General features: G+C 40.4%; 1 protein-coding gene and 1 long non-coding RNA gene across 4 annotated transcripts in view; one reads left to right on the forward strand and one right to left on the reverse strand.

Annotated features, from left to right (window-relative positions):
* RASGRP1 (RAS guanyl releasing protein 1) overlaps positions 1 to 8,871 on the reverse strand; it is a 42,618-nt gene extending 33,747 nt beyond the window's left edge. The window contains exons 1-2 of one of the 2 annotated variants that reach the window (XM_055809847.1): positions 8,738 to 8,871; positions 6,210 to 6,379 (exon numbers count right to left, since the gene is read on the reverse strand). In XM_055809847.1, the coding sequence (XP_055665822.1) occupies positions 6,210 to 6,379; positions 8,738 to 8,769 (202 nt within the window). In that variant the 5' untranslated portion in view covers positions 8,770 to 8,871. Of the gene's footprint in view, positions 1 to 6,209; positions 6,380 to 8,072; positions 8,435 to 8,737 lie in introns of those variants that run through there. The other variant, XM_027782681.2, reaches the window with a different exon arrangement.
* Positions 8,872 to 8,915: 44 nt separating this feature from the next.
* LOC129784871 (uncharacterized) lies at positions 8,916 to 20,221 on the forward strand. 2 transcript variants are annotated; one of them, XR_008748069.1, is made up of 3 exons: positions 8,916 to 9,053; positions 13,298 to 13,734; positions 15,696 to 20,221. It is a non-coding gene; the product is annotated as an uncharacterized LOC129784871 (long non-coding RNA). The 2 variants fall into 2 exon arrangements; XR_008748066.1 differs by lacking the exon at positions 15,696 to 20,221 and having other exon boundaries at positions 13,298 to 14,917.
* Positions 20,222 to 26,757: the final 6,536 nt, after the last annotated feature.

Raw genomic sequence — 26,757 nt, forward strand, 5'->3', positions numbered from 1 at the left:
AGCAGTAATGACTCTTCTGTTCCCACAATGTCATTAATTAATCATTAACATAGTTTCTGTTGCCAAGCAATACTAAAGTTTCTGCACTGTATTTGACCAAGTTGTACCCAGATTACTTAACACACAATGATCAACAACATTTTAACACAGAACAATACCATGAACAAATTTTTAACTACTTTGGGGGGACTGGAGACCTCAACATTCAGCCTAGGCTTCAGTGGTGCGGGGTGGAACCCTGCAAGTTTGTGGAGCATGAGATTAAAACAAATGACTGCTCAGGCAAACCTAACAGAAAAACGTAAATGACCAAAGCTGCCTTCTGTGCGTATGCATACGCCTTGAAAACTGTAACTGCTTTTGAGTCAGTATTCTATGTTAGAATTTGGTATATGGTAAATGGTAAAAGGACAGAGATAAACTTGAAACTTGAACTGTGGTTCTTTTACTAGTTATTGTATGCTTTAACTAGACTGGAAGAATGTACTTTTGTTAAGAGTAGAGTGGGTTTTTCTTGATAACTGAAAAGTGAAAAACTGGATAAAACTTCCAAATTTTCTGTACTTTAGAGAAGATGGCTATGGTTCTCCTAATGACTGAACTCTAATTTGCCTGTTTCATTGCTTGTAAACTGGATGCAATACTTCCCCAGCTCTCAAAGAATTCCTAAGACTCAATATATTTTTGCATGATGTTTATACAAAAGCAAAATATACAAGTATTATCAATTCACAGAACTGTACAGTTCTGCTAATGCAGTTATTCTTTGTTCTACAAAATGTTAACTACAATTAACTTGTACAGTTTTAGGCAGCTAGCACCTAAGAGGCAACCAGCACCTTTGCCAGATTTCTGATTTCTATCAAAACAATTCCACGGCATCTTTCATTCAGATCAGTCTGGAAGTGGTTTCCAGAATTTCTAGGGTTTGTTTGATCTGAGGTTTGTTTGATCCCACTTGATCATACATTGGTGCAACAAGCTAGTTTACCACTGATCAGACACTGCAGAGCAATTTACATCAGAACCTACTCTTAGGCCTAGCTGTCTATGAGTATTATGACCATTAGAAGCTGCAAATTACACTAGGTTCACATAATTCTATTAAGAATATTGCTAATCCTTAAGATTATGATTTTAAACTTCTTTGGAAAATAGTAGCCATGGTTTAAATCTTTTTAATTTTTCATACTGAAGATCGACATAGCAGTAAAAACAACTAACTCCACTGCAAACAATTTACCAAAGCTGGGCTTCCACGTAAAATTATGCTACATGCTCTAGGAAATACTTCAGTTGCTTTCCTGAAGACCACTACTTACATTTCCCAAGAAACCAGACACAGGGACATTGCATGGTGACACGCATTCAAAGATGATGTTTTGTGATTTCTTTTTTCCATTGACACACTCATTGTGTCTAGCAGTAAATGGAGTGCCTGAATTGCAGGATAAGCCTATCTTTTGTGTGATACATTTTTAAGTACTAGAAGCAGGTTTAGTGTAAGAGACAAATGAGTTAGATCTCACACTCAAAGGTTAAGGAGACAAATACCTTCATAATACTAAAATTTTGAGATCTTAGGGATTTCTCATCTCTTAAATGACCCTCAGATGCTTCTAGGAAGACACGAGTGTTTGTCTAAGTTAAGACTTTCAAGCACTCCTGGAATTGTTTCTTAGCTAGTACTGCAGACAAAGCAGGGGGATAGGAAATTGACACTATGCTGAAGATACATTTTGTCCCAGCTGCAACACAGTTTTTGAACACTTGCAAAAACAATGTAAACAAAAGTTTTGTGAAGGCAAGGAAAAGGCCTTCTGACCCTACATGGTCTATAAGCTTGAATGCGTGTTAAAATATTTCATCGACTCTTTGAAAGGTGTATTTGTTTTAGAAAATAAGGACATTTAAACCTTACTCAAAATTTTTTTTAAAAAAAAAAGTAAATTTATAAAGATAGATGCTTACAGTCAAAGGAAAGAAACAGGGACCTCTTACCATGCACAAACATATAGTGAAGATACAAATAGGAAAAAAAAAATAATCTTCCAGAATAGAAGCTGACTTGATAACACATAGTCAGAACATTGAACTCACAGTAGCATGAAGATAGCCTAGAGTGAAAATTATTATGAACAATTATTATTTCATTTCTATAGTTAGCAGATATACAGTTAACAAATTAATCCAGTGAAGTGAACACTGCTGATATATTTCCTCTCTGACCTGTAACACTTTCTGGACTAAAAATATGTTAACGTGCATTTACACAGTCTCACAGAATTACTATAAGAACTAGCAGAAAGTAGGGCTGTGCTACTAAACATATGCTTCCTGTGTTCTACTGAACTGTCAGCACGAAATAGTCAATATGGCCGTGGACCAGCAAACTAGACCCTACTCTGTCAGTTTCAACAACAAAGCTGATAGCGTAAGTGTCTTTACAACTAGCAATGAAGTAGGAGACAAAGCCATACTGGGTTTCAGAGAACTGTCTGCCAGTCAGAAGTACATTCTTTTCCAGGAGTTTTATATACTACGTAATGGAAAAACATGGATGCAGGGGGTTAAAGTCACTGTTCTACTTACAATTCCACTCCAGAATCACAGTCACTAATGAAGATTTCCTCCAGAATAAATTATCTCCCTCCTGAAGCTGTCATATCCAAGCCAAGATCTATTAATTCTTTCTTTGCTTCCCTGAACTCACAGCCTCAGCCATCTTATTGCCAGCTGAACCTCTACCTTTAATTTTCTCTTTATGACCTTTCTATCCAGAATTAACCTCTCTGATGGAGAGCTTTCACTGAGTCTAACCTTTCTACAGCCTCTGTGTTTTCTCGCCTTTTCAATAATCTTACCCTACCTCCTGCTCCTCCTCTTCATGCACTCTCCTCCCTTCTTCGACTTCTCTTTTCCTCCACTTCCCTATTATGACTTTTCTTTCTTTCCACACAATCACTTTTTAATCTTTAAAAGATACTGTGAGTTCCAGTTATACACCACACTTCGCCTTCTTTTCTAAGGCAATCACGTGTGATGCATTCACCTGAGCTCTACAGCTTTTCTTGTCAATCCAGATCGTAGCAGTAACAGCACCTTGTAGCTACTTATAATGTTGAGAGACCTTCCAAGTCATATAGAACATGTTTTAAATCACTGTCTTGTACAACCACATCTCTTATTTTTAAACTGATGACAGCCAGTTTCAAGTCTCTACAAACCTCCTAATCTCAGGATCAATATTCCTTTCTAAGTCACTTCCTGCCTTCAATCTCTTATCATGCTATTTTTCCTGAACTCTTGCCCTAACTTACAACCTGGCTTTTCTGCCTTTACTTTTCACAATTCATTTGCAGGATGATTCATCTTACTTATTCTGATGCAACCTTTGATGAGACTTGAAGAAACCTCTACTTTCAGCATCTCCTACTCATCATGTTATTGAATAAACACTGATGTAATGCTGATCTCTCAAATGTAGTGATCACCTACATGACTTCACCCTACCTCATATGGTCCTCACTGTTTCTGTCTCTAAAGCATATGTCTATCATTCATCAGTTCAAGCTAAAGATGACAAAATTTGAGAGGTGAAAGAGCACACACTAATTATCCCAAAGAAGGTATTGAAGTTAATTACACTGAATATGCTTTTGGTCTTTCCTGAAAGATGAAAAGCCTCCCACCTCTTTACTTTTTGAAATTAGCAAGTACACCACCACCATTGTAATTTACCCTATTCTGCCCACATTCTAGCATCACCTTCTGCCCAGCACTGTTGTAGACCCAGAGATAATATCACTAATGCCAAGATCCAATCTTTACTCAAAGGAGGCGAGGAGCAAGTTTTGGATTAAGTTGGCTCTCTGGACAAAACCTGTCTTTCTACAAAACATCCTGGAATCAGTTTACAACACGGTGGCAAAGCTTCGCCTTTTCACCCCAACTTTAACTTTGCATACCCACCTTTCTCATTTTTTCCCCCTTATCCATAATTAGGATAAGTAACTTACACTAGTGTTCTTCACAGCTGTGTGTATTAATTCTTAATACCTTCTTGTGATATTCAACTGCATATATGGCAAAAGGCTGCTAACTTCCCCTTATGCACCATTGTTGACAGCAGCCTCTCTTACACATTATTTGCTTTTTCAAAACTTACATATTGAGTCCAGGAACATAAGTTCAGCTGCATACTTTATATAGGAATTGTATTTGTAATTGTATACATAATATTAAACTGCTATTTGCTAATACTAACATGATACAGTATCTATTCTGAAATGTGACACACCATCATCTCTGTCTACTACCTATTGTTCTCCTTAACTCTAGACAGCAAATTAATCAAGAGGGTTTTTTTCCAGAAAGCAAACTTAGAATATACAAAGGAAATCTGTGCTTATGTCTTGAGGGTTTCTGTATTTTTAGTATTGAAATAAAACTTGCTCAGATCACATTAATGAATTCCTAGAATAATATACAAAATATTATAGGTCAGCATATCTGAGACTGAAGAGATAACCTCCGTCTGAATAGAACTATTAGAGTACAGGGTGATAGCTTTACTTTAGTACTGCGCACAGGAACAAACACATTCAGTCACTCAATTTACTTGTAATCATTCAGCAACTACACTCTTTTTCCACCATTTTTCTCTCTACCCCCACCCCTTCTCAAACTCCCTGATAAACACTTTGCTAGACCTACGCACCACTTGTCAAAGTTCAAGAAAACCCTATTTAGCAGACTATGGTGTATTTTCTAACTGAAGTATGAAACCTTTTGCAAAGATTCACATGCATGTACAGCTGAACTGGACAGGTACACTTGCTTTTATTGTCACCTTAGTCCTTACAACATATGGATGCCCAGGAATCTGAGAACATGTGTATGCTGTTATATGCATGAAGTATTAAAATAATCAAGCCAACAATAATCCCCCATTCAGGGCTTCACCTATACTACTTGAAATTAATCACCATAATTTTTTCATGAAAATGTGGACACATTAATATTGGTCAAGCAGTCACAATATTAAAACTGTATGAAGGTCTTACACATGCTTTAGATGTCTTATCTCATTCACAATGAACCAAAACTTATAAAAATATGAATCACCATTTGTTTAGGAATTAGGGCTTTATAGCTGTTCAGTGGATATGTTCTTCACAACAATTAAATGAAGGAGAAAAGAAACCAAAAAGAAACAAAGCATTACTGACACGTTTCATCAACTTTACTCAGACATGCATTTCACTGCATGTTCTGATTATAAAGCATTTCCAGTGAATGTGAAAGATTCCACTGTTTATACAGTATCTCCTGCGTTAACTAGATCAGCACTATGTGTTACTATTTAACTATACAGATTAATTATTAGTGGGTGTTCAAGTACATTTATTTTCTAAGGACTACTCTGCAACTAAGACTTTACCACATAAGCTTTGGGAATATCTCATAACACTGGAAGACACAGCATTAACAAACAGATGCACTACTTACAAGCAAAGTATTCAGAATCATTTTGAGTGCCTTCAGTACCAATGTATTTTAAAAATATAAAAAACAAACATGTTTACTAAAGAAAAAGTTGGAAAAGGAAACTACGGATGTAGGGCTTGGGCAACGGTCATGCTTGTCTGTATATTACAGTTCTTATTGTAAAAAGACAAATGGATAACTGACAGGCTCAAAAAGGTATACGGTTGTGATTTTTATTTGGATTCTTTCTCTTTTGTAGAGAAGCAACTTTAAGTCTATACTGATGATGCAAGAAGCAATCTAATGTTATTTCACTTAATTTAAAAATAGCCCTACTCGTTTCAAAATGTTTAATATAAACACAATGTTTACACACATTATATGAATATTCTGCAATATGCAAAATATAATGATTATTTGCTAAAGTTTACCAAACCAGTACTTGAAGGAATGACAAAAACCACACATAGTATAAATGATTGGCATTTGTCTTACTCTCAAGAAAAAGCAGCAGTCACACTAATATCTTGGAATGTATTACATACATACGCATAAACAGATCCACAAACCTATAAATATGCAGTCCCCTACAGCACAGAAAATTCTCAGTTACATCTTTCTACTCCACTGATAATTCAATGTCATTCACTAGTAAGTGACCTAAACAAAGCCAGGATAGAAATAAATTAGTATGATTATAAAAACCTCCAGACACTCACCAAAAGACTGAATGCAGGTTTCAAGAAGATCTTCCAAAGTGGCCCCTTTGGCTAAATGCCCCAATGGCACCATCGTGACCTGGGTAAGATTTGAGAGGCTGGGACAATGACTGATCTGCTTCAGCTCAAGTGCTGATTGAGGGGCAGTGCTGCATGCTTGGGCAGGTTGCCTAAAAGAAAGCACAATAGTGAAGTAAATACAAGAAGATCGAGTGGCAAATTCTACGCTGCATGGAAAAGGAGGAGAGATTTAAAAGGCAATTAATTCCTTGTAGCTACGGTGCCGAAAGACATAACCCTCCCACTTAATACGTACACCAGAGACTGCTCAGAAGTGACTTCTCTTTTTTCTGCTAAATGTGGATTGTAGAGCACACTGTTATAAAGCTCCTTGAACGATCTGTCAAAATTACCAGAAGCCTCGTTTCTTTTTTGGGGAGTTACGTTTACATCACTATTTCAGCACAAGCATTAAACCCCCTCGAACTACATAACAGTAACCAGCAGTAATCTACCACCACACATTTGTGTGCTCATCAAAAGTAAAGGAGAAAAAAAAAAATATAACTATAATCAAATATTATGCACACTGAAAAATGCAAGACTAGCTTTATTAACTTAATTTGGAAAAACACTATTAAGTAAACAAAATATCAGTGCAAGCTTACAGCGGAGTATTTCACAATTTAAAAAACAGGCTAATATGCATCTGTTCTATACTATTATTTCCTACTAAGTTGTTTTAAAATTGCATACATGACTAAATTAATGTCTTTGATAATAAAGGTAAAAGAGCCCCAAATAAAGCACGTATCTAGTTTTAGGCTTGTGTTTTGATCATATAATATCTCAGATTTCAAGAACATGTTTGTTTACAAATAACATTAAAGGCAGCTCATTGTTTTCATACAAATTCATAATTCTGTATAAAATTGTAAACAGGCACATTATTATATCCATGAGAAGTGCTGAAACATTACTCCCTACAAATAACAAGGATCTCTTCAGACTCTGACTTGAGAGTATAACCACACAGTTCACAAAAGGGCAACAACCACTCCTGTATCCATAAAACTTGGGTTTATTTCAGGGACAATTTACACTCCACAGTCTTCCTAAAGAAGTGACTCCAGCATCTTTAAGGTACTATCTTAAGCTTTCATGCAACTTTTCTTGGAACACCATGCAAGACTTTATCAATAAACTGACAGTCCTGGGAAGAAAAGGCATAGAAATGTATCCAGTGTGTATATTACATACAGGTGGGAAAGTAAAGACACAAACATCCTCGTATGGGCACTCCTGGATGAAGCTGGAGGTATGCACACCTTATGAGGACAGACTAGACCCTACATAATCCCAATGAATGTCAAGCCTTACATTAAATCTGCCTCATTTGAAGGCTGGGATAGCCACAAAACTGCACATGATGTCACTCACAGCCCAACGCTGACCCCAGGCCTCCCCGGTTCCCACGCTGACCCCAGGCCTCCCCGGTTCCCAGGTCAGGAGAGTGCAGGGCTGACCCCGCCGGGGCGGCCACCGCTCAGCCCCCCGCTCAGCCCCCGGCCGCTGTGCTGACAGTGGCTAGGCCAAGAATGTTTTCTTCCCTTCCCCCTTTCTCTAAATTTCCCTCTCAGCTTTGTGATCTGACTTCCTGTTCCCATACAAAAAGAGCAAGGGCCTGATCAGCTTTCAGGGGTTTCTTTCCACAAGCTTAAACCCCTCTCCTAACTTCATGCCAGAGCCCCTCCAGCACAAGGCTGAGGAGCCGAAACAATGCAGTAGCAACTAAGTAGAAGTTACGGCAGAAGACGTTTTTGGTCTTCATAACCGAGCATAGAGAACCTTCAGTGTCCGTACCCCAGAAAAAGTCTACAGTAACGCTGTGGCCGACTAGGCAACGCTGGAGAGGCAACGCGCCGCCGCCGCCACGTCTGAAACTGTTCTTCGAACCAAGCCCGCTGCAGCAGCTACTTGAGGCGAAAATCGGACTGAAGCTGTGCCGGGGCGGCGGCGAGGGGGACGCGCACCCCACGCTGCCAGGCACGCTGCGGGCCCGCGGGGAAGCAACCGCGAACCAACGCGAGCCGACACCCCAGCGGGGGGGCCAGGCTGGCGCCCCGGCCCGGCGCCCCCCGGCACCCCGCTGCCGCGGGTAACCGGAGCCCGGCAGGGGCCGGGCCGCTCCCCCCCGGGCCGTAACGCGGGGCTCTTCCCAGCCCGTGCGGGCCGGCCCGGCGCCCACCTCCGCTCCCCAGGGTGACACGAAATCCTACCCCCTGCGCCCCCCGCCCCGCGCTCCTGGGCCCAGTTCTTTCCCACCGGGAGGGCCTCGGCCGGCCCCCGCGGAGCCCGTCCGCCCGCACTGCCGCCCCCGCGCCCCCCGGGAGCCCTCGCCAGCCCCAGCGCCCCGGGGGCGCGCCTCACGCTCTCGGGCGCGGTGCCGTGCGACCCACCGCAGCCTGCCCCGCGGCTGAGCCCCGGCCCGCCGCGGCGGGAGAACACGACGGCAACGGCGGACTCACCGGTCCTCTCTCCGTTTCCCTAGAGTTCCCATGTCGGCGCCCGCAGCGGCTCCGCCGCCCGGCCGGCTCCGCCAGCAGCGCAGGGAGCGGGGCTGCGCGGGGCGGGGGAGGCAGGGGGAGCGGCGCGGCCCCGCGCATCGCCTCCTCCCGCCTGGCCGCGCTCCCGCTCCCCGTCTCGCCTCGGGAGGAGCCTGAAACCTGCTCAAGTGGGGCAGCGGCAGCCGCCACCCGTGACGAGCGCAGGCGAAGATCTTATCGGCAGAAGGAAGTTCTGAGCAGCTGGGCTGCTCTTCTCTGAAGCCACCGGATTTACCAGGTACCGACACGCGCTCTCCTGCGCGCGCCGCCGGGCTCCAAAGCCGCCGAAACTTTTTTTTTTCACGGCACAACTGCAGCGCCACAGGGCCGGCCCTCCCCTCCGGGCAGGCCCCCCGCGGCGGGCTGCGCTGCGGGGCTCGGCACGCCGCCGGGGCTCGCTACGCCGCCGGGGCTCGGCCCCGCTGGCCAGGGACGGCCGCTGCGAGGGCACCTGGGAAGGCTGTGCCGGGGCGGGGCGGGGGTACGTGCGCAGCAGAGCCGCGGCCGCGCTGGCCTGTAACGGCACCGGCCGCTGCCGGACACCTGTGTGTCCGCCTCCGGGGTGACGATGTGACTGCCGGTGGGGTGGCCCCACGCGCGCGCTGACTGGCCGGCTGGCCAATGGCCGGCGCGGGGGGGCGGGCGCGGCCCCTCCCACCGTACCTGCCGGCGGCTGCGGCGCGGGGCACGAGGGGCGGCGCGGGGCCCGGGCACCGCAGCGTCCGCGCCGGGTTGGGCCGGGGCACAGAGTCGGGGCGGTCGCACCGACGGGTGTTGTTTGAAAGCCTCTGGCCTTATTGGGCACCTTACGTTGTCCCTCCGGGTTGATCGCGGGGCAAGGCATGCGGACCGCGCCGTTTCATGGTCCCGGTATCATAATTAGGAGTCTCAGAGAGCTCTTCCGACGCAACGCTGGCAGCTCCTCCGCTCCGGAGAAGTGACCAGGCAGAAAATCTGAAAGGGCAAACTCACCCCACATCCTGCAACTTTCAGTTTAACCAAACGGCCCTTTGCGGAGAGGTACGCTCAAGGGGCCAGGAGAAGAGCGGTGCGTCACGGGGCGCCGCTGCTGCGGTGTCAACAGCTTGTTTTGAGAGCTCAGTTTATGTTCTTAAAAATGACTTCGGCATCATAAAGCCATTGTGCCCCACACCAAGATCCAGGCAGTTTTGATAAACTGCTTTTTTGATATTAAGACTAGCTGGTAACGTTCAGGTACTCTGAGTAATTCTCTGCCAAGCACCAGGGCACGTTTCTCTTCAGGTCTCCAAAATGATCCAAGGACAGACACGGCTCACTGGCAGTTTCTCCAAGGCAGTGGAAACTACCATTATCACAACAGGAGCTGTTCAGACCTGGCTTTTGCTTTGCCAAAGACCTCCAGGTAAAAGGAAAAACCCCACATACTTCTGGAAATCACATTGGTGATTCAGCAGGTCACATTCTTATGAGTAAGTTTAAAGCTCATTCCTAGCATAGAGCTTGAAGGTCACAGATACACAAATACATTAATATGTATCCAAGACCGCAGGTCACACGGTCTGTGATATTGATCTGTAGCTATTATGTTAAGCCAGTCTCCTGGCTGAATTCTACTTCAGAGAAGTTCATCCCAGCTATCTTTGCTTTTTCTTTAACACATTTTCCTTGAGAAGTTCATGTGCATACATATAAACACAAATAACTCAAGGGTTGCCAGGAAGAATACTCTCTTAACTTTGTGGTCAGAAGGTAATCCGTATGTAAATCTTACAGTACGCAGTCTCATAAAAAAACTTACATGCCTACACAGCAATCTGACATACTGATCCTTGAATGTGATATTCTTCAGATGAAATGGTCTCCTACTGCAAAGTAGATTCATGCCTGTTTTGTGTCCACAGAGGATCAGAGATTTGCTCTGTGGAAAGGCAAGATATTTCTACTGTTCTCAGAGCTTCAGTCAGTAGATGATTACTTTAAAATATAACTTATGATTCAAAGGAGCCACGCTATCAAAGTTGCAGGATGATGAAGGCGAGGATGGGCCATATTGCTCTTGAGGGAACATGACCAGCCAGATGTTTTTATACTGCTGTGCTCAGATTCCTGGAAGATCTTGCAACAATAGTAACTTATAAATTAGATTTTACTATAGGAACCAAGTGAAGACACCAGCTGCCTCAGTGCAAGCCGGATCTGTGAAGTTCTGTTGTACTTCAGGATATGCCTTTCTCCCTACAAATTAGTGCAAGTCCACAAATGTAGCTTGGCCTTGAAGAGAGTGAAAATAATTTCTGTGCTTTTGTATCTACTTTAAGTTCATGTAATTTGCCATCTTTCCTGGGTCCATATTCGTGCCCCTTACAATGGGCCAACTAGAGGAGCTTGTACAACCACAGAGTGAATTGCATACAAAGATTAATCAAGGCAAAAGACTCCACCCAACTAAAAATTATACATGTTCTGCCATACAGTTTTAATTATTTCACCACCCAATCATATAATCTCAACTGCTGCCACAATCAAACAATGGCAAGAGTGTAAGACCACACATTATTCCAGTAGCTTTCACTTAGATCTATTTTACATAGATTATGTAAAATCACAGCCTGATTCTGAAAACTTTTTGGTGTCCTTGTGGAATCATGAATGAGAAGTTTCTTTGGCACTTACATGGTGGGGTTAGCAGACAACATTAGAAAGGCAAGCAAGACAATCTAGTGTAGGAAGCGATTCAGAAAAGGAGAAAAGCTTGCTAACAGAATTGGAAAGAAGAAAGCAAATTAAAAGCTATGAAGAGTCACGTATGAAAAGTGAACTTACGTTATAGCAAACTAGGTAGTAATCCAAATCATTTGGTTTAACAAGTGGACATCAGTGAGGGCCTGCTAGCCACTGCATATGAAAAAACCTCTTTCATCTGAGCTGTGACATTCCAAAGGTTATCCTGTCGGATCAGCTAGTAGGAACAGCAGCCCTATTTAAGACATCATCTAGATGTACTTCCCTGTTCTATTTAAAGTCTGTAACTATTAGAACAGTTTTTGTTGGTGTGAGTGTTAATTTCTATTACAGCTAGTAGAGCATTTCTGTTGTCTTGTTCCAAGCCTGGGTCATAAATTTTTGATCATAGGCTTTGGGTGCTTTCACTAATCTATGAAATATTTCTATCTTTAGGAAGTTGTAGTGATAATGAAGGTTTTGGTCTGATAACCCCATCAAACTTATCAGATCACGGTAATGCTCTTGCAGTTTTTCTCTTGACATACCTTTGCCATAGTGCCCAGCAATGGAATGTTCTACTTTCTGAAGCAATGTGACCTATAACTGTATTAGTTTTTGTGACTTTATCACAAGTATCTTCCTTCAGTGTGCATGTTGTAAGGTGATTTTTTGGACAACTACAGCTTTCATTTGTAGGTGGGAAGCAATAAAACTCATACTCATGATTACAGAATGAGATGTGAAAGTGTAAGACTGTAAGATTGAGAGAGTGGATAGTAAATTAGGTAAATCTCTTTTTAAACATGATCTTCAAGTCAGGTTGAAGAAGACTCGACTAATCTTGAGTGCTTTGGGTTGTCAGTAAGGTACCTCTGAGACTCCAGCTTTTCTGCAAGAACAGAAAGAATTGAGAGCACCCAGCACCAACTGCCTCCTTAACATTTAAGGATCATAGGTTATGTACGTTATGTGCAAGACATCTTACATAGTAGCTATGCTGCTAACAGGTCTACCTATCCAATCTACCTCTATACTAACATTTCTTCTATAAAGGCTGTTTCTGTTAAACCTTTTAATGTCTGTCAGCCTTGAGCTTATAAAGGTAGAAAAGAAACAAGACTAGAATTCATGAAAGAGGAAAAGGAAAAGCTCAGGAAAATTGTCAAAACCTAGAGTAGAGCATGGAGTACCCCAGTCTCACTGGTTTTAGATTTTGCCAGAGCATTTCTTAGGTTATTTGCCAGCCATGGGTTCCCCACCGCTCTCAGTGAACACTCAGGCAGAGCATTACAGCTACTGAGTCATTTTGTCAGTTCAAATGCCAAAGGTCTGTGGGATGGGTTGAATGAGTCCAGTCCTAGTAACGAACCATGTAGGTGTAAATGTGCTGCCACTTGATGGAACATCTGTGGTTTTTAGTCTTGGAAATTATAGGCAAAACATAGTTTGTAGGTAAAGGCAGTATCTTTTATCAGACCAACTGGCAGTTAGAAAAAGACAAGGTTTTGAGTAGACTTGAAGAAGGTTTCTGCAGAGAATCACAGAATCAAAAAATGATCGAGTTTGGAAGGGACCTCTGGTCCAGGCTCCTGCTTAAAGCATGGCCAGCTGTGGGACTAGACCTGGTTGCTCAGGTCTTTATCCAGTCGGATCTTGAAAGCCTTCAAGTCTGAAGACTGCACAGCTTCTCTGAGCAACCTGTTGCAATGTTTGACTGCTGTCGTGGATAAAAAAATATATTTCCTTATATCCAATCAGTATCTTCTCTTGTTTCAGTTTATTGTCTCTCGTACTCCTGTCATACGCTGCTGTGAAGAACCTGGCTCCTTCTCAATGACCTTCTCAGAAGTACAGTCAGCCTGCTATTACACCCCTGCTGAGACCATCTCTTCTCCAGGGTGAAAAGGCCCAGTTCCCTCAGTATCTCCTCACAGGGGAGGTGCTCCAGCCTGCAACAATCTCAGTGGCCCTCTGGTGAACTCACTCCAGTTTGTCAATGTTGTTCTTGTACTGGGAAGCACAGAACTGGACTCAGTCTGAAGTGCTGACTCAAGGTGGTAAAATAATTTCGCTCGATCTGCTGGATCTGTGCCTGTAAATACAACCCAGGGTGCTGGTGGCCTTCTCTGCTGCCAGGGCGTGCTGCTGGCTCATGGCTGCTTGCTGCCTTGCAAGACGTCCACATCCTTCTCCGCAGCGCTGCTCCCCAGTTGGTCAGTCCCCAGACTACATTGGTACAAGGGTCTCTTCCTTCCCCGGTGCAGGACTGTGTATTTGTCCTTGCTGAATTTCATGGAAGTTCCTGTCAGCCCATTACTGCAGCCTGTCTAGGTCCCTCTGGATGGCAGCCCTGCTCTCAAGTGTACTGAATTGTTGTCCCAGTTTGAGGCTGGGTGCAGCTTGAGGAGAGCACACTGCATCGCCTCCCCCAGACTGTTGGGAACTGTTAAAATGGGCAGGTCCCATGACAGACCCCTGCGCTACTGAGCCTAAGCATTCAAGCAGCTTTTTACTAGATGGGTATCTAGTTGTCCACCTATCCAGACCTCAATGTCCCAAACTGAATGCAAGAATTTTGTAGGAAATTATGTTGAAATCTTTAGTGAACTTAAAAAATAGCAACATCAGGAAATCTGTGTACTTTTACCTATATTATAGTAGTTGGTCTAATAAAAGGCATTATCTCTACCTACAGATCTTGTCTTGACAGTGTCTTTAAGCCACTGCAGTTATGACAGTGTTACCGTGTAGAGATGCCCCTTGAAGAATTGTTAGTCCAAAATTAGGGCATTCATGTCTCATTGTGTGTATGGATTGCCTTCAAGTATAAAACAAGATACAATTTCTTTCATAGCACCTCTGCTTCCATTCAGATCATAGTATGGATATGTAGTAGGGGCAAATAAGGAGGCATACTGATGGGAGTCGTCATTTCCAACTGCTTTGGTTACAGATGGTAGATGGCTTGTAGTCATTAAAGTAAGTGCACTGTAGAAGTAAGATTGTGGTCTGATGGCTGAGATAACTGCAGACTGCTTGTACATCTTCTATAGACTCTCCTAGAGTTCCTTGCCCTTCAAGTAATGATGCTGAAAAGAGCTTTCTACTATTGACTGTATTCCTTGGGTTTTAGTGCTTAGTGGGCATTCTTTTACCTGAAGAAATTGCAGAAATCAGAGCATCCACTAATGAAAACTAAATAAAAATATGTGCTTTGGTCATGCAAAGTAGTAAGTAATGCTGATCAGTATTTTGGAAAAAAGGTCTTCATTGTCTCATTTTGAATACTACAACTTCTGTGGCCTTTGCCTTGTGTGTCTGCCCTCCCTTTCTAAATTGGAAAAACAATCTCACTGTATTTCACAAAGTTGATTGATAAAGTCTTTTCTTGACTTACAGCTGTGTTGGTGAGAATTTATCCAATTGCTTAGTAATGCTCTGAAATAATTGCATTTATGCTTGTGAAAGTGCTCATATATTCCAATGATGCACAGTATACATGAGTGCATGATTTTACAACCCAAATTAGAAGTTTCACATTTGGTCCAGGAAATCTGACACTGATAGATGGATATAAGCATCAGGCAGTGCATACAGTGCACCAGTGCCTGAGTTTCACGATTGGGATTCTGAGCAGAGACAAATCCCCCGAAAATGGTCAAATTCCTCTTTTCTTTTCAGACAAATCTTACAAGATGAAGTGAGCCAGTCTGGGAAAAATTAGGTATTTCATAGTTATTAATAACATAATTTCTCCTTCTATTTTCACCCTGGAGTCCCTAAGGGACTCCCTAAAGTCATCAGAGAGTCCAAAATTTACTTTAAGTACTATGTCTAAGTTTATCATTAGTTGTTTGTACAGATAATTTGCAAGCTGCTGCTTGGCAACAGTCTTGCACTGTCAGCTATGGGTAACAGAAACTGTTAGATTTTTGTTGGGTTTAATCTGGAAGACTTTAAATAACAGTAGAATAAAATTAATTGTTCTGGTAAGAAAAGCAATGAACATATATCTTGATAGTATATGAAAATATCAAGTCTGGTAAGTCAGAAAATATTACTAGCTGGTGGCATTCTTCTAAGTATAGTACACTGATTTGTGTGGCTTCAAGGCTCAGTCCTACAATACCTCAGCCTTTCTATTGATTAAAGATTTTGATGTTTTCCTTTTTAGGTGAATGCTGAAATACAGTAAGCACTGGTCATCTGCCTATAAGCATCATCTGCCTACCTTGCACTAATGTCCAGCAGTTTCAGAAGTACCACACAGTGGGTCTATTATGATATTGCAATATGCAGTAAAAGGTAATGGTATTGCTAACTGAAATCTGTGTTCTGTATCTGTAAAACAAAAGCCACATTTAATTCTGGAATCATGGAAAGATAAAAACTTTTACTTACCATAACTGAGTTCAAGGGCATTGTCACCATAACTTCTATTTACCCCCAGTAGTCCATAGTGAAATAGGTTTTTTTCCTTTATGGTCCAAGAAGAACAAGCACAAACAGAGCCACGCCGAGGATCCCATCCCCCCAGAAACCCGCTCAGAATCCAACCACAAGAAGAAAAAGAAGAAAAAAGAGGAGGATCCAGAACAGAAGAGGAAGAAGAAAGAAAAGAGTTGACATACTTGATCAGTTTTGATGCAGGTCATCAGGATGTTTATGTGTACATACAAATTACCAATGGATTTTTAAAAAAAATGCACAAAAATTAATCTCCTTCCCTTCCTCCTCCCACTCTCCCCAAAACCCCAACCATGCTGCAACACCTTGTTTCTTAAAATGCATGTGTGTAAAGTATGGATAGATAAGGTGAAAAACAGCTGGTACCCTTGAAATAGCATAGCTACTGTCCAGAAACAGTGAGACTCAAGATACAGAAAGGAAAAGTGTAACAATGCTACTAAGAATGCTTCTTTTCAGTTCACCATCTCATTTAAAACAACAAAACAGCTACTTAAACAGGATGTAGATAACATCATCCCAAACGTCCCTTTGTAAACATTTTCCAAGGAGGCAGTGATTAGCTACTTCCTCCACAGGATATCTGTTTGTCAGCAGCAAGAGGCAAGACACCACTCACTAGAAAATTAAGTGTATTGTTTTAACCTTTTAAAAGTAGTTTTGCAGATAATTTTTTGTAGATATAACAGTCCCTTTGAAGTATTGCAGGATGAAAGTTAGGCTCACAGAAGTGGTTTACTTTTTCTGTTTAATGTAATATTTACTTAGATTTTTTCTGTTTAGCACATAGCAGCTAAATATTACAGCGCTCCTTCAAGCTGGTAGGAAATGTAGATGTGATTTGGATGTGGTTTGTTTCTGACAGAGCTGCTTCAAAATTTCCAAACTGAGAGGACAAAATTTTAATTTTACTGCTGCAGTGTTCAAGGCCAGTATTAATGATTTTGCCCTTGTTATTTGCAGTGATTGTCAGTGGTAGGGATTGTGTGAAGAAGCAGGAGTGGCAGGTGAGGTGAGATGAGGAGTAATCACAGGGGTTTCACAGGAGGTGGGTGTGTAGGAAGTAGAGTTTCTCTGCCCTTTCTGATCTCATCTGCAGGAGAGGAAACTTTTCCAAGGGGATTTCACGCTGAATTGCAGGTTTGTGCTGATTTGAACTGAACACTGGATTGAGTGCTGAAAATGTAGGTGGACATGATGTGCCACAGAGAAAAGGCCTGTGCTCCTCCTCTGCTGAGGAACTGTCCTTTTGCACTGTTTTAAGGGAAATGCTCTTTTCCCTTCTCAACAGGTTTTGCTTCCCCTCTCTCTGTTTCTTTCAGTATGCTCAGTATGTGAGTCAGCTGGGGAAGAGAGGAAGTGGGAGAAGAGGGGAGGAAGAGCATCTTCTCTCAAACCCATTCCAGCAACTCACTGGAGCCCTTGGTGCTGGGGGGTCAGAAAGAAATAGAACAGGGCTGAGAATAAAGGCAGTGTAGCTACAGATAATAGCAGTGCCTTCCAAGGGCTTTCTGCCTTCTGTTGTTATTGATACAACAATTAACAGTAAGTCGATCAGTATTTAAAAGGAAAAAAAATAGTCTTAGTTGTGAGCTGAAAATGGTAAGTTTACCAGCCACACATACGTATGAAGGGAAATATTAATCTTTCTGGGATTCTGTTTGTCTCTCGTGTGCTCTCTCGTTCTCAATTAGTCTGTAGACTTATGGCTTGACCTGGAGGCTATTTGCTCCACATGTACTGCAGAAGAAAGAGTGGTTGACTGAAGAATTTATCTGATGCCTTTTCAGTTGAACTGAACTGGTATTTCTTAACATATTTGGAGCTAGTTAGAAAAAATCACATTTTTTACCAAGCTGCTTACAAAAATTGTTACACACAACAGTCCTTTGTTGAATTTCTACTTTGTCCCTGAAAAATATCAGGATAGGTCAATGCACTGGTCAGTCTTCATAGTTCTTAGAGTTATTAAGAATGAATGCAGAAAATACCTTCAAAAGATGGGTGACCAAAGCACCAGCAAAACTACGCTCAGACTCTATAGGAGAATACGTAATACTCCTGTGTTGATACCATCGGGCTTCTACTTAGATGAAGGGAATGTAAAACCCGCTCCTCAGTCTGGTGGATTTGATAGACACTATGCAATAAATTGTGTTGGGAACAGGATCAGGCAGATGAATGCAATCAAGAAAATTTTAAGTGAGACAATGGGCCATCTTCATCTGTGGTTCATTGTGACTAGGTGTCAGATGAATACAGGGAAGTGTCAATTACTCAGACCTAAAATGACGCAAGTTTTCCTGAACTTCTAAGATCTTTTCCTTCTCCTAGTTTTATACCTCCTTATCTTCCCAGCTTTAAAACAATGTCTATTGTTTCCTGTTTTAAACGACCACTCAGAATAGCAATATTGTCAAGCATTACCATCCCTTTTCTGGATTAGAAGCATTATCTAATGCCAGCTTCAGTTTTAATCAGGGACAGTAGCTATAGCAGTACTGAACAGAATGTAATTGCTAATATATACATACCAAAACCAATATTCAGTACCATATCAGCCATGACATCATTTGAAGGTATTTACGCACCAATTCAGCATCATTTAAACCCACTCTTATTTTAAAATGCCAAACAGGGACAGGCTGAAGATTGATGTGCTGAAAATTAATATGGTTTAAATTAGGAGCTCCTCAAGGGGCAATGTTAAAGGGTTCTTGCAAAGCCCTAGCCCAAGTTCATTCAGTTAGGTTCAGTTACTTATTATAGGTGTCTCTGTGAACATCTAATTTAGAAAACAATGCACAGTTGTCAAGATATGCCGAGAGCCTTTAGTGCTAAGATTTCTTGTAGTCAGGCTACAAGAGGGTTAGGTAAAGTATCCAGACTTTTTGTAGCCTCAATGGGAAGGTTCTTTTTCAATATTTTTAGTTTGCAGCTTTTTATTTTGCCCCTTCAATCATCTGTAAAAAAAAAAAAGAGTTACAGTACTTTTCTTTAACACTTCTAAAAGCCTCTAAAATCCTGTGGTATAAACATGAACAGTGAAGTCTTATGGCAACCTGAAAATAATGCAGTAGTGAAAGTCAGAAATTCTATTTCTGTCTGAAAAGTGGTTGTTTAGGTGTGTTTTCTCTCTCCTATCTACCTGTCCTATTTTATCACACCCATGGAATTTTGAAAGGAAGGGTAGTCAATGTTTGTTCAGGGTGACTCACAGGTTAAAAAACCCCAAACTGTTGAGTGCTATTTTTTTGTCAAATACAAACACATTTTAAAATTTGGGTTTAATCTTAGTGGATCTATCTTGAAAAGGTCAGAAAGCGAAGAGGAGGAGGGAAAAATATTGTCAATGAATTGTGTGATTAATGAGTCAGAGTAACGTAACTAGTATTCTTAATGCAGATTGTTTTACATCACTTTTAATAACATGCCAAATGCTATTATTCTCACCATCAGTTACAGAATATTATTTAATATCTGTTTTATTATTGTTTTATTATGTATTAATCTGTTGTATTATGACAAAAAAGTTTAATGCTTGTTTCCATAGTAGAGAGAAATGACAATAAAGAAGGAAAACTGTGCTTAAATGGACATGTCAGATTCTACCAATATTCAATCACTATTTTAACAAGGTGCGAACTGTTTGTGTTCAAACAGACAAGTTGTTAAAAGTGCTTTTGTCCAGTCTGTAGTTGCAGCAATGAAAAAATAATTCAAACTCTTACACAAAATAGGTTTGTAGATCCCTCAGCTTTTTGGCAGGATAGATGGCAAAAAACAGACAGTAGCACCCTGTAGAAGTAATTGCTGGTTGAGATTCAGAACCTTAAACCTCTTTTACTTAGCTTTTATGATTTCTCCAACAGCCAGTGTATTTATGCACTAGTTACTGAAGATTCAGTTTAACCCACCAGTGGGAAGCATTCCTGTGCTATGCTGACTACAACATTGTTCATTATCATTAGAAGCTGGGCAAGCATGTAGATGTGCTACGCTAATAGTTGTGGTGACGATGCTGTGATAAACAGATACAATTTTAATGTTTAACATGCCTCTGTAGGAAGTTGTTCCCTTGGAGCTGTGTATATTACAAAACATGCTTAGGTATACTGCACAGGACTGAAAGAGTTATTTCATTTATTTTTAATTCTGTTTTTCTCTGTTATTTTCACTGCCTGTATTTACATAGATACAGTTCAAGTTAATAGGTAACCACCTTTTCAAGCATTGTTTGCCTCCCTCATCACTACTTCCATCATTTACCTCATTCTCCTGTTCCTTGAACTGTAATCTCAGTGGTTTTGGAAACATCAGGCGTAAGAGGAAATTCAGTAGGTCACCCCAGCTATTTAACAAGCCTCTCTCAATCACATGCCTTCTCTGTTTCTTTTTTCTGCCATTTATGTATAGACCAAAACATGCCGGTTTTGTAAAAAACTTCATTCTATCTGTTGTGTAGGTATCTACTTTTCCTTCTTTATTTCTTTGTATCTCATCTGTCTCTTTACTCCCACAAGACAAATTATTTAACAAGACAATTATTTAAAGTGTTCTGCAATTAGTTTATGGAAAATGTTTTGAAAAGCAACAAAACTTTCCCACTATAAGAAGTCTTTGTGCTCTCTTTTAAAGGCTTAAATACTATGCTTTTGAAAGCTTAATTCTTTTAATCTTTTTGATACTTTGAAAAATTGCTTAAAGGAATCTTTTAATTTGAAGCTGTTTAACTTTGTTAAATATTTGTCTGTTGTATTTTTTTCTTCTATAACCATATGGTGGTTATTTCTGATTTTCTCACAGTTTTGATGTAGTTAATCACACAGAACCTGGGGCACGTAGGGAACTACCAACATTGACGTTTCACTAATGGACAGCTGTTCAGCAAGACTGATATCTCAGTCCATAGAGTATTTCGTATTCCAAATTCTTTAGATACAAGTTAAAATTCTTAATACCTCAACACAGCTGCTTCCTCAATCTGGTGGCATCTAAAGCTCTTTTTCAGGACAGGCTAGTAAGCCCCCAGCAATCAAAATCCGTAGGCTGTTTGCTCCTCTGTCTGTGTTGCTTGAAAAGCTTGATCCAAGGACTACTTAGTATTAAATATAACAGAAACTGAACCTGATTTCTTCCCTTCCCAAGAAAGTGTTCTGGTAGTTGGCTGTGTTATTGTTTCTTGTGTGCATTCCCTGTATACATAAGGTTCTTTCATTATTGAACGGGAGAGAGTGAGAGCACCCTTCCCTTTTAAATGTCCTACAGCCTGGCATTTAAGACATTTTTCCACTGAGATGTGGGGGGTAAGATGTTAATTTCCAGACAGTGGAAGGAATTGAACCGAGGTGTCTCATATAATGATATAACGAGTGAGAGCATGTCTATGAGGGCTCCTAGCATCTGAGCCATTGAATTTAAATACAATACAAAACCAGAGTGTTGACTTCCTTGCCCTTTGAAGGGAATATATCTTGAGGAGAGATTCCAGAACCTCAAGAAGAATAAGTGCCTCCTCTCAGCAAAGACCACTTATGCACCTCAGATGATGTAATATAAGATATGATCTCTCAGAAGCAATTACTGTTAACTGTGTTCAGCTACTCACAGTTCAGAATGCAGCCTGTTGTCAGTCCGAGTAACTTAAGGTTCTGGATTCTGCTCCATGGCCAAGAACCTAAAATTGCTTGTTACTGCTCGTAACTTTTAGTTAACACTGTGTTTCACTGGATCTGAACTGCATGACATGGTCAAGGTCACAAAAGCAAGCTGTGGAAGAGCAAAATACTGAATTGAAATGTCAAAGATCTGATGCTAGCATCTTAACCAAGAGTCAACCTTCCTCTCTCAAATAGGTCATCATAATCCAATAAATATGTCATAAAGCATGCTGTTGACTTATGCTTCCTTCTTTCCTTGATAGCATCACTTTCTCGCATTGCAGTTGTATAGCTACCATTTGAAAGTACCAACCTCTTTATATGTGTGATTGCAGCGATTGCGCAATCAGCTGTATTCATTACTATAGCAACCAGAATAAAAACATTCTGTAGCACATCCCATGTAAAAAGATCTTAGAGTTTCAGCTGCTTTCCTTCCATTTTATGCTTACGCTGAGTAAGGTGTATGACGCAGTGGAAATTGTGTGCTTTGGTTTGGTTGAAGGCTGCTCACACTAGTGAGGGTGGAAAATTGAATGATACTGGAACCCTTGTTTTAAAAAGGGAAATAAAATTTCTGACCTGCTCAGCAGTACTCAAATGAAACATATATACCCTTTCTCCAGCTTCCTTTGCACACTCTTGGCAGGGTGTCTCACCAGCTAGGAAGAACAGTTCTTGTAAAGGAGTAAATAACTTCCAACATGAGGCAGATACTCAAACTGCATATCCTAATGTTCGAAGTTGAATCATTGCCTTCTCTGAGCCTCGATGAGGCCTTGCCAACACTGATATTTTTTAATAGACCTTGCCTAATTATAATGTCTGAAATCAATAACATAAATAGTCTCAATCTTGAACATAACTTCACCCCACTTTTCATCTCTGTTTCCTACTTCTTCCTTTAAATCCAGCAGCAGGGCTTTCTGCTACTACCAGTTTTACCCTCTGAAGCACAGAGGAAATCTGGATGTGGCTCAAAAAGACATGATACCCGCAGGCTGAAATGAGAGATCCACACGCCATCCATGCTTGAGCAGTTGTTCTAGTTCATTATTTTATTATGAATAGTACAGTATTTGGCTTTCACCCTTTAAGCTCCAGTTCCTAATATTGCATTGTTTCAGGAAATTGCATTTGTTGTTGGGTTTTTAATTAATAAATTTCCTAATATGGAGGGAAACTCTGAAACCTAAGTAAAGAGGTCAGTGAGTGGTTCTGTTAACACCAAAACTAAAGTAGTATGATTTCTATCACATTAGTTTTCTTGCCGCCAGGCTACAGTCTGGTATCTACAGTTGTCCCCCTATTTTCACAACATCTGTGTTACGTTACCTTTGGGACCAATACCTTTGAATTACATTACCAGTACTTTGTGTCCAAGTTTGCTACAATTTGCCAGGAGGTTCAAAAGTGACATGTGAACACGCGGGCCAGGCGCCCCTACACACCCACCATGATTGCACAAGTTTCATTTCCTTAGGAAACCAGGCTGAAAATGAGAGGCAAACCCAGGGAACTCAAAACTTTGTCTCCTAATCCAATACGGTATCCACATTCTAGCAAGAGAAAAAGTGCAGTGTTTAGTTTTCCCTGTAAGTTTTACAGGGCAAAAAGCAGCCTGATCCACTGCTTACTGGGCTTAAATGCAGGAAATCTTGTTTCTTTTGTTTGCTATTAGTCAGTTGCATAATTTTGGTCAAATTCTCTCTCATTTCCCTTTTTGCCTGTTTAGACACAGTTCAGTCAGGCAGGAGCAAGCACTTTGTCCCTGTCTTTACAGTGCTTAGCATGCTGATGCCCATGAAAGACTCTAAAAATCAATTAATACATAATGCAGCATTCCTCTTGTTGATTACGGTATAATTAATCAGAATAGGAACAACATCTGAGGACTTCAGTCACCAATACACCAGAAATAGAGCTGTTCACAGATAACTTTTTGAAAACTTCCTGCAGATTACAGGGGATTTGTTTATTGACTCTAAACAATTTTAATCTGGTACATCTTTTTTCTGAATCCTTTAAAAGCATAAAAAAAAATAAAATCAATTACTCATTATGAAGAATTAATCCAACTTACTAGTTTCTTTTACTCTTAAGCAATCTTCTGAAGGATTCTTCTCTAAAGTACTTGTTTCTTTGGCTATTCAGAAAATGCAAGGATCCCGAGAGTGAATAATGGTCTTTCTTACTGTCTCCTTTTTCTAAATTGACAATGAAAGCTACATTGAGAAATTCTGTCTAGTTTTGATGTTGCTGGTGGTGCAAGTGCTGATAACTGTAGCAGATTTTTTTAAGTGAGTTCAAAAGGCTATGAAAGCCAGGCTTGCTCAGTACCTTACTGTAAACAGACCAAGGGATGGGTTCTATGATAAGATAGTAAGTGTGCACCACACCCTAGATTCAGTTACATCAGAAAAAGTGCCAGATTTTCATTCACATCACCTCTCTTGCTGTTAACTTCTGCTTTTCCTTCAGCACAGACTAAAATAATGGATTTGTGCCTCAAGTTTAATATTATAAATAAGGGTTCTGAACTATAAAAAAGCTATCCTTGGCTTAATTGTAACTGACATAAGTCTCATTTTGAATGAACAAATGAGTGCTGTGCTTTGGGCTAATGCAAGTGATCCCACAAAGCCTGTGCAAATCATATGAAACACTGAGTGAAACTTGAGTTTAGTTTGGATTAGATGTCCATCATTATCAGTTTATGTTAAATCAGTAACAAGTTTTATATTGACAAAGCCACCTCCTTCCTCCTTTCAGGTTTCCTTCTTATGTACAGTGTGTTTACAAAGGCCTGTTTCTCTTTCATGAACTTACAATGTTTAGAAACTTTGGATTAATTTTCCTACCTGATTGATAACTAGCCAGAATGTGTTCCTGATTCATCAAAGGAATTTGAACATAAAAAACTTTGACAAGATATGACTAGTATACACATCATCAATTAACGGCCGATTACTAAAAAAAACCTCTAAGCTGCCATTAACTGATCTCTATGCAAATTAGCATGAAACAGTAGCAATGAGTACAGTTAAGCTGATGAGTAGAGGTCAGAATAGTAAGGAGAAGCAAATATATTGTCTGTGGTAGGAATGTAAGAACTATCATTCTAAAATACATCAATGCTCTTTCCTTTCAGCCTCAAACCTTGCATTTATATAATACATCAGGTACTTCAAGCAAGACTTAAAAAAAAAAAAAAAAGTGTGGTTTTACTTTTTACTTAAGCAAACATTTCCATCATGTGTTGCTGAAGACTATAATAGATTATTTTGTACTTAGACTGCTGCTTAGGAAAGAATCCCAAGTAGCTGGGATTCAACCTTGTAATGAATGCAACAGTACTGTCATGAAATAGGACCTTTTCTGATCCCCCTAGGTGGAAAGAAATTTTACTTTCGGGCTTAATTCTATTTCCAGGGGGGGGGTGTCCCCAAATGCCTTGTGATGATCTTTGAAGCAGCACGTTGTGCAAACTGTGCTACAGAACACATCTTTTAAAAAAACGGTAATGCCTCTGTATATGGAAGGCCAGAGCTGAAGCATCAGGAAACTAGTGTCAGGGAAGGTGTATAAAATATACTGCCTGGATCTTTTCTGTGACTTAGACGTGACACTTGAACCCACACAGCTGTATGTGGAGCAGAGAAGACTCTTTTTGTTTTGGGCAGGGTGAGAGAGATAGAATGTATGCTTTTAGAACAAATCCTTACAACTGAGGTAAGTGAATTTCCCGTGTAAAAGCTTCAGATTATAAATATGGGAAATAACTTGAGAACAAAGAAAATGTTAATGTTGTTTAAAAAAAAATTGCACCGATATTCATCCTTTCAGCATCTTTATGAACAAAATTAACTTACCAATCTTTGCACATCTATAAAACGTAGCTCATAGCTTACTGATTCTACCATTCATTAAACATCCATTATTAGACTTACTACATCTCTTAAAATGACTCATGCACTTGTATGTAGAATTTCAATAACATCCTGGTTGCTAGGGTACATGGGATCACTCTGACATATAAAGTATCTGTTAGAAACAGATTTTTTTTAAGTATATAATGAACAAATCTGTATGGTTTTTTGTTCAATAGATGTTTCTGCCAGCAGTTAATCATGCAAAACAACATGACATCTTATGCCTTCAAATAAATATTGATCTATATTGTACACAATCCGTAACTGATACATACAACATTTATTTTTCCATTTCATTGAACAACTTTTTATTCCTGACATATGTATGTGTTAGAATAGTTTCTGGGGTAATTTTCCTTGACTTATTTTTTTCCCCACTGGCCCACTATGTCAGCATTGTTCCTTGCCTATAATTGGGTTTTATCTTTGTTTCAAGCTTCTCCCAGCTTTCTCTGGGGGTCAGTACAAAAGCATTAGCCATGGTATGGCTTTTGACATATGCTTCTGTGTCCTCATCTTAGAACTACAGGCTTGTTTATGCACATGGGACTGTGTTTGTTTCTACATCAAATGCATTCTTGCAGAGACTGGGGACATTTTAGGCATTATCACTCCTCCATTAGTCCAAGCTTTTCCAGAATTTATGCTTGTGCATAGTGTGACACAATCTGAACTCTAAGACCAGAGTTTTCTCTGCCACACCGGTATTTAATTTTAAATTGTGTCCCGAAAAAACTGTGTTAAGAGAACAATAAACCTGCAAAGTGATGGGGCTGGCATATGAGGAGACCAGAATTCATGCTGCCTAAAAACTAGAGGTGGATTAAATAAATTATTTTTTTCAGTTCCATTGCAAAATCAAAACAATCAGAAAGTACATTAATTTTATGTCAATCCAAAAGACCTTTTCTTTTTTTTTTTTTTTTTTTTTTTTACTCAAGATATGTTTTTCTTGGTTTGGATTCACCAAAAATCATTCATTGTGAGTCACTAAGAATTTTATTCATTATTCTAGGTAACATTTGGGTCTTTTCAATTGTTTTTAATTTAGCTCAGTAACGAAACAGGGTATGATTTTTCAAAATGAAACATCAAAAATATTCCACCATGTATGAAACAAAACCTTTTGCCTTAATAATAGCAAAAATCTTGATTTTAATACTCCATACCTCTTAGT

Source organism: Falco peregrinus, chromosome 1, assembly GCF_023634155.1.
Source record: "Falco peregrinus isolate bFalPer1 chromosome 1, bFalPer1.pri, whole genome shotgun sequence".
Lineage (NCBI taxonomy): Eukaryota > Metazoa > Chordata > Aves > Falconiformes > Falconidae > Falco > Falco peregrinus.